Source organism: Ictidomys tridecemlineatus, chromosome 6, assembly GCF_052094955.1.
Source record: "Ictidomys tridecemlineatus isolate mIctTri1 chromosome 6, mIctTri1.hap1, whole genome shotgun sequence".
In the NCBI taxonomy this organism is placed as follows: domain Eukaryota; kingdom Metazoa; phylum Chordata; class Mammalia; order Rodentia; family Sciuridae; genus Ictidomys; species Ictidomys tridecemlineatus.
This window is the reverse complement of record NC_135482.1, coordinates 15,482,309-15,490,923: the sequence shown is the minus strand read 5'-3', so window position 1 is coordinate 15,490,923 and position 8,615 is coordinate 15,482,309. Positions and strand designations below refer to the sequence as shown.

At 39.5% G+C, this 8,615-nt stretch overlaps 1 protein-coding gene and 1 long non-coding RNA gene across 3 annotated transcripts in view; one reads left to right on the top strand and one right to left on the bottom strand.

Moving 5' to 3' along the window:
* Positions 1-820: 820 nt before the first annotated feature.
* LOC120887863 (uncharacterized) lies at positions 821-4,212 on the bottom strand. The gene is made up of 2 exons (XR_005731180.2): positions 3,317-4,212; positions 821-2,061 (listed from the first exon to the last, which is right to left on the bottom strand). It is a non-coding gene; the product is annotated as an uncharacterized LOC120887863 (long non-coding RNA).
* Washc4 (WASH complex subunit 4) overlaps positions 4,181-8,615 on the top strand; it is a 54,685-nt gene continuing 50,250 nt past the window's right edge. For both annotated transcript variants that reach the window (XR_013440327.1, XM_005322335.5), the window contains exons 1-2: positions 4,181-4,336; positions 7,525-7,664. Coding sequence is in view for 1 of the 2 variants with exons in the window: in XM_005322335.5 (XP_005322392.1) it covers positions 4,276-4,336; positions 7,525-7,664 (201 nt within the window). In the remaining variant the exon portion in view is untranslated. The remainder of the gene's footprint in view (positions 4,337-7,524; positions 7,665-8,615) is intronic.

The window sequence follows — 8,615 nt, the reverse complement described above, 5'->3', positions numbered from 1 at the left end:
GTAGACTAGGTCTAAGAAATAGTTAATCAAAACTTTCAGATAGCATTTTTCAGTTAGTGAATGTACTTTTTTATTTAATATCTAACTTGCACTTTTCTAACAAATTTGAAATTCTAGGCTCTGGAATTTGGTTTAAAGATATTTAATTTCAAGACAGGCAATCCTTAAGTTTTTAAGAAATAAGGCCATATTGGTTCATAATAGCAAATACTCTACAATTTGTGGTTGGTATTGTTCTATGTGCCTTGTATGTAAAAATTAATTTAGTTCTTATAACAATCCTATGAGGTATTTTCTATTTTTTTCTCATTTTAAAGATGAGAAAATTGAGGCAGAGGTTAAGTTGCTTGGTCTGATATCACATGGCTACCAAGAGGCTGTGTTTAGATTTAGACCTAAGCAATATGGTTACTGGAATATCATGCTAAGTGAAATAAGCCAATCCCCCCAAAAACTAAAGGCCAAATGTTTTCTCTGATATGTGGATGCTACTTCAAAATAAGGGGGATGGGCAAAGAAGAATAGTTACTTTAGATTTGGTAGAGGGGAGTGAAGGGAGGGGAGGGGGTATGAGGGTAGGAAGAATAGTAGAATTAATCAGACATAATTACCCTAAGTACATATATGACTACATGACCAGTGTGATTCCACATCATGTACAACCAGAAGAATGAGAAATTATACTCTGTTTATATATGATGTGTCAAAGTACATCCTACTGCCATGTATAACTAATTAGAACAAATAAAAAATATAATAAAAAATTGTGCTTTTAACTATTGTCCTGAACAAGCTATGCCTTTAACATAGACTGGACACATTTGTGTCTTTCCACATTGTCAGGATTTATTGAGTAATAATAAATTTACAAGCTACATCAATTTCATCAGCTTCAAATTCCTGAAATTACTCATGGTTCACTTGGTGTTATGACCCTGGCAATCATGATTTCTTCCATTCCATTTCAGTCTTAATTACTAATGTTTATAACACTCAAATCACACATCATACTTAACGCAATGCTATATAGGTTACAGAAGGCTAAGGAAGGTTAAGGGTGGACACAGGGTTTCAAGAGGCCCAATGGCAGGGAGCAATATAACTACAGAAGACTTACTGCAAGTGGTCAGATCAGGAACCAGCTGAAGAACTTGCTCAGGGGTCAAGGCTATCAGGGTGCTGAACTTATTCTAAGCCAAGGTCCAGAGGGCAGGCAGTTGAGAAGTGGGGGAGGGTGAGGACCTGCTGAGCTGAAGTCCTAGGAACAGAGTTGGGAGTTTGTTACCTGTGGACCTCCTGAGCAGTTCACTGGATGGGTTGCAACACCACCCATTACCGTTTTGGTGGTCCTCCTTTTATGTATTTCAGGTGAGAGGATTACTTCTGGTGAGATTGATAAACTCAGGCGCCTTGTTTCTCTGATATGGGTTTGATGTCCATGCATCCATGAGTTTCTGATTTAATTTGGTAAGTTCACAAGTGGTCATTATTCATTATTCAATTTTCAGTTTGTGCCTTATGATCATGCTGTATTGCTGGAGGTTATTCTTCTTGATGAATTCTGTATGTCTACCATCTGGAGGTTATCTGTTTGCTCAGACAAGTTTTCGAGTCATTCTGCTTTAGCACTTTAATTCAAAATGGAGTAGCTCGGGTCAAACTGCTTTATAAAATGGAATAAGTCAGGGCACTGCTGTTCCACACAAATGGAGCAACTCAGAGCAGGGCAGTGCCTTCTTTCCACAATCATTACTTGATACTCCCTTTCAACGCTAACTTATTAATAAATTAGTGTATTTGCAGATTCAAATTGCTCTTACTTGTAACTTCAGTTTATCATAATGAACTATTGGGAGATTAATTATGTGTGATTAAAGTAAATGTGAAGAACACGGCAAAGCAGATTTCAAGATCACTCAGAGAGTAATGTGAAAAAAGGTTTGCCAGAAGCTAGGCATGGTGATGCATGCCTGTAATCTCAGCTACTGAGGGGGCTGAGATGGGACATCAGTTGAGTCCACTAGTTCAAGATGAGCTTTGGCAACACAGTGAGTGAGATCCCTGTATCAAAAAAAAAAAAAAAAAAAAGAAGGTCAAAAATAAATAAAATGCCCACTCACAAGCAAGAACCAAAGGAGCATGGGTCAATCTTTTTTGTCTGTTTTATTATTTTTACGTTTAAGTAGAGTTGGCACTCTATAAATATTTGATCCACTGCAAATCTGTGGACTCTGTATTTGTTTTTCATTACTGCAACAAAATACCTGGGGCTGTATTTTTTAACAAAGAGGTTTATTTTGGGTCAGAATTCTGGCCTAAGTGTGAGAGGCTGCATGTGGTAATGGTCTGCTTGCTGACAGAATCCCAAGGTGGTTCAGGGTTATCACATAGAAAGAGATTAAGGGACAGGTATGTTCATTTCTTCTGAAGTCTCTCCCTCTGAGCTACAACCCCAGCCCCATTTCCACCTTCTTAATACCTCACAATGGGGATCAAACTTCAACACATGAAATCTTGGAGGATAGCATTCAAACCATATCCAAACAATAATATCTAATAACCTTATATCTAAATCAGCTCACAAAGGCTCTACTTCTCAATACTATTGTTGTATAAATTTCCACCTTGACATTTCCATGGTGTTGGAGACCTCCTGCTGGCTCTACCACTGAGCTATAATCCCAGCCACACACATTTCCATCTTCTTTTTTTAAAAATCTTTGTTTTATTTATTCATTTATTTATTTTTTATGTGGTGCTGAGGATCGAACCCAGTTCCTCACGCATGCGAGGCAAGCGCTCAACCACTGAGCTACAACCCCAGCCCCAATTCCACCTTCTTAATACCTCACAGTGGGGATCAAACTTCAACACATGAAAACTTGGAGGATGGCATTCAAACCATATCCAAACAATAATATCTAGAACAAAGTTTTTCAAGAGAAATTCTACCTGGGTACTGTGGTGCATGCCTGCAACACAAGCTACTTGGGAAGCTGAGGCAGAAGATGGTAAGTCTGAGGCCAGCCTGGATAACTCCTGGGTAAGACCTTGTCTTAAAATAAAAAATAAAAAGGACTGGGGATGTAGCTCAGTGATAGACTGCCCCTGAGTTCAATGGCCAGTAAGGTGGGGGTGGGGAGGAGAGCACTGGACATTGATTACTTATTTTGGTACTTAACATTACACACACACACACACACACACACAAACAAACAAAACAAAAAACTCACCAAAAAACCTTAATAAATTCTCCTTGCTAAAGATTCGTAGAAACTTAAGTATACACAACAAAACTTTAAAACTTTCTACTCACCAACACATACTTTTTCGGAGTTGCTGTCCTCTTTAGTGTGATTTCTCTCCCCATGAATTTGCAAAAACATATGCATGTTTATATAACTTAAAATACAAATGCAACCATAAATATGCATTATTTTGCAACTGCCTGCTGTTGGTGTTTCTTACCATTACAGATCTACTTCTTTTAATAACTCTTTAGTAATTCATAAAGGCTATATTGTTTTCTATTACTATCCCATTCTGAGGGACATTTAGATCGTTTCCTATTAAAAACCACGCTGCAATGTACATTCATGGGCAAATATCTGGATAAACGTAGAACGTGCGGGTAACACCAATCCCTTATTCGTGGAGAAGCCCCCTCCGCGTTCCTAAAAGCGCCGGGAGGAGAGCCGTGGAATGCAGGGTAAGCAGGAAGATGCCCTTTAGGGCAATCGTAATTGTTCCTCTCGCACTGAGGTCTTGGACGAGCTGGGAGCGCAAGGCCTCCGTTGCCAGTGACAGGAAAGACGATGGACATCTGCGCTTCTTGGAAAGGAGCCTGGACAGCGTCCTCCCCAAGACCACGCCTTCCTGTGGAGCCCCCACGCCGTCGCTGAGGCCCTTTCAAGGCCGGACTGAGGAGCAACTCCCCTCGGCAATAAAAATAGTCGTGAGACCGCAAGGTGAAATTGCGGGAGCCTGAATGGCATGGGAAAGTAGTGAGCGGTGGCAAGGCCCACGCAAGGACCCAAGAAGCCCGCGGAAACAGGCGCCGCAGCCGCCGCCGCCGCCATGGCGACCGCGTCCGTCCCCGGCGGAGGACTCACTTTCCCAGCGGTCCCCGCGGCCGCAGGGGCCGCGAGCTCGGCCGGCCCTCGCGCGCAGGGGCGGGGCCGAGGCCGGAAGTCACGTGCCGTGACAGCCGCTGGGGCGAGGCCGGCGTCGCCGCCCGGGCTGGTTGGGGCTGTGTCTGTGGGAGGCGCTGGGGTGATGGCGGTGGAGACTCTGTCCCCTGACTGGGAGTTTGACCGCGTTGACGACGGCTCACAGAGTAAGGGAGTGTCAGGGCGCGGGCCGACCCTGCCGGGCCGGCCGCAGCCCTGGCGGCGCTCCTGCCAGGAGGGCTCTGCGTCGGGGCGCCGCGCAGCCGTCGGGTCCCGGACCCTGGCCACCCCGGGGGTGTGAGTGGGACGCGCCCTCGGGTGTGCCTTCCCGGGTCGCGGCCCGCAGACGGCGGGTCGGCCGGCCAGGGCTCTGCGTGCGCGGGCCGACCGCGGTGGCTCTTTGCGGCCGGGGCTGCGGGCGGGCGCGCCCAGGAGGCCCCCGGCCTGCCTCGCGGGGACCTCGTCGAGTTCGCGGAGTGTGCACTTCAAGCAGAGGCTCCTGCCTGGGTTCCTGTTTCGGTTTCCTGTTTTTCTTCTTTTTCTCAAACCAACTTTTGGAAGTTTGGGTTCTGGTACTTAGAACCGTAGAAGATAGCGAGGAAACAGCTGTTCACGCTGTAGAAAATAACCCGAATATCATTTTACCCTTCTCCAGGCCCATTATGTTAACTCGTGTGTTTCCTGGGATGGCCAGTCTTGCATAGCAGCTGTAAAAGCTTTCAAAAATTACAACAGAGCTTCCCATTTTGCTTCATAAATAGAATGGACTGATTTTTTAAAACTTAGAATTCAGCAACCAAAAAAAAGGAAAACCTAACAGTTTCTTTTGGCAAAATATAGAGCCCAAACTAATTATCTTAATGAAACTACTTGAGATTACTGCAAGTCCTCAGTCTGTTTCTTTGTTGATATTAATCTAAATAAGAGATATTGGGGCATGCTGTTTTCCCCAAATCGGAAAGTCAGTTTTTAAAAATTCTAGGTGAACTTTGTCTGATTTTATAAAGAGAAACTTAACATCTATGAATTTAAGATTATTCATTTCTCAAAGATGGGTAAACTACATCCAGCATTGTTTGAAGTTTTTTACAAAACATTCCTTAAGATATTAACGCTTATGCAACATAAAAGTAATCTTGGAGCTATTGATAAAAATCTTGAATGATTTTTTGTTGCAGGTCTTTGGTGCTTATTGTGATAATCATGTTGTCATGTATGGTGTTTTGTGGGCAAAGGTTTCCTATGTTAGTATCTTCAAAACAATAATGAGGCTGGGGGTTGTGGCTCAGCAGTAGAGCACTGGCCTAGCACATGTAAGGCCCTGGGTTGGATCCTCAGCACCACATAAAAATAAAATATATTGTGTCCAATTAAAACTAAAAAATAAATAAATGGGATGGGGTTGTGGCTCAGTGACAGAGTGCTGGCCTGGCACACGTGAAGTACTGGGTTTAATCCTCAGCACCACATAAAAATAAAATAAAGGATATTAAAAAATAATGAAGATATGTTATTTGGTTTTGAAATGATTCCAACTTGAAGTAGAATAATCTGATTCATTCAACAGACATTTTCTACACTCCAGTTGCTGTTAGGGGTACAAAGATAAGGCAAGGAAGGGTAGCTATTGGAAAAGATGACTGTTATACAGGTGTTTAGAATTCTGAATAATCATGTGATTCTTATGTCAAGTCATGTACTTTAACTTTTACTAATTTTTCAACTATTCATAATTGGCAAGGAACCTCAATGTTATTAGGGTTTTCTGTTCCCTTCTACCTTGTGAATTCTCAAACTAAGGGAGCAATTTATTGGTGTGTTTTTCTAGTATTGTCTTTGGGAATTCATTTGCTGGTCAAATGAAGCTTGATCCTTTCCCATGTAACAGAATAAAATGTCAATTTGGGGTCCTGAACACTTATGTAGTTTTTGTGTTAGCTGTAGGAAAGAGAAGACTGGTTTTTATTGATTTTTGGACTATGAATCATATCTAGACTAAATGTTTTCCAAAACTACCTAGATTAATGCTGTAATGAGATAAAAACTTTATTGAGCTAAATTGGTTCTTCTGATTCAGATCATGAGTTGCAAACACTAAGGAAAAATAGGAAGGTAGATCTTTAATACAGCATGAGTCAGAATATACTTTATCTTAGAGTGGCTTCAGATTGCTAAGTTAAAAGTTTTTAAAAAAATTTTAGTTGTAGGTGAACATAATACCTTTATTTTATTTATTTATTTTTATGTAGTACTGAGGATCAAACTCAGTGCCTCACATATGCTAAGTAAGCACTGTACCACTGAGCTACAACCCCAGCCCCATATTGTTAATTTGAAAAGAAAAATTTTCTTTTATTAGAAGACAAAGATTGAATAGTTGTACACATCAATAAAAGAAACTTGAATTTGCTGCCTTTGTGAATAAATAATTTTTATGTATAGGATGAAGTAATTACTTTCATTAATTTTGATGAACTGGCATTTTTAAAATATAGTTTATTCCAGTGACTTTAAGCTTAAAGTCATGAATTGTGTTAATTCTGTAAATATCAGCACAGTGTTTTGTTCTGATTTTACTATTCCAACTTGTTTTTATAGTTAAATAATTTAACAAATTATAAAACATGGTAAATTTTTAGGCATTATGAGAAAAATATTCTTAAATTATCATCTAAAAATGTTGCTTCTTTAACAATACAGATTTTTTTTTTTTTTTTTTTGGCACTGGGGATTGAATCCAGGGGTGCTTAACCCTTGAGCCACATATTCAGTCCTGTCTATGTTTTATTTTGAAACTAAGGTCTTGCTAAGTTGTTGAGATTGGCTTTGAACTTGTGATCCTTCTGCCTCAGCCTCCTGAGTTGCTGGATTTGCAGGTGTGCTGTGCCTGGCTTAAGTTACCAGCCCAGCCAGCAGCTTGTTTATTTTTGTAGTGCTGGGGATTGAGCCCAGGTCCTTGCACATTCTAGGCAAGCCCTCTACCACGAGCCATATCCCCAGGTCAATGTAGATTTTTGCACCTGCTTCAGGCCAGGTTGTGAATATTTATATTTTTCAGTAGAGTTGTTTCTCACTAAAACATAGAATCAAGACATTGAGTTGTCAGAGGCATTATTCAGATTGGTTAGAAGTCCTGGGTAAATGGGTCACTGTTTTTAAAATTGTTTTATGCATTTGGAAAAAGTTGAAGGCTGAATTACTGTTTAACTTTGGAACTTTATTTTCAAGAAGTCCAGACATTCCAAAGTAATAATTAACAATGCTTTGCTGTGATTTCTGAGGTTATTTGAAGTATGTAGAGTTCTGTAATTCATTACTTGTGGCTCTAACATACTGTTTTAAAATTTAAATTTAGAAATTCATGCTGAAGTCCAACTTAAGAATTATGGAAAATTTCTTGAGGAATATACATCTCAATTGAGAAGAATCGAGGATGCGCTGGATGATTCAATTGGAGATGTTTGGGATTTCAATCTTGATCCTATAGCGTTAAAGGTTTGATTTGGTTTGATTATTTTACTTATGTATATATTTTCAGGACCTAGTATATATTAAACTTCAATTTTAAAGTAGAAAATATATTTTATTTTCAATCTTTAAGAGTAAAAAGAAATTACAGAAAATTGTTAACTTTCTTTTCTCTAACCTAGGTAGATGTTTTTAAAATTTGTTTTTTGAAAGAATGATTCTTGAAGATGTTAGTGTCAAAGAGTGGTACAAGCTTCAGCTTTTTGACTTGGTCATTGTTTTTCATCACTAAAAAAATAATAAGAGTGCTGGATAGACTATTTAAGCTTGGCTTGTTTGTTCTTATGGAGGTTATTTTCATTCACTGAAAAGTACTGATTTTTAAAGATACTGCTCAGTGAATTTTGCCAACATGTATGCCCATAACTTGTATCCCAATCAAGATATAAGAATATTTTCATCATTTTCAAAAAGTTTCTTTGTGTTGTGTTGGAGATATTGAAGTGGGAGTGATTGTTTAATGTGTTACTCTGTTACATTTTGAGATTACTCTCTTGTTCTGTCTTTGAAACTGGTCTGTTTCCACTTAAATAATAATTAATATTTGTTGAGCACTTATATACTGTGTCTGTCCTAAGTCACACATTCCCTTTTTGTTAATGACAGCTTTCTTGAGATGTAATTTGAATATCATAAAATTAACCCCCTTATTAACCCCCTTAAATTGTACAATTCAGTGATCTTTTTTTATGTTTATTTACAGAATTGTGCAACCATCACCATTGTCAGTTTTAGAACATTTTTATCACCCCTAAAATCTTGCACCTTTTAGTCACCCCTGCTCCCATATTGTGCTACACCAATATCCACTGACTCTAGGCTACTACCAATCAGTTTACTTTATCTCTCTATAGATTTGTCCCTTTTGAACATTTCATAGTTGGAGACATACAATATGTAGTCCTTTGTGTCCAACTT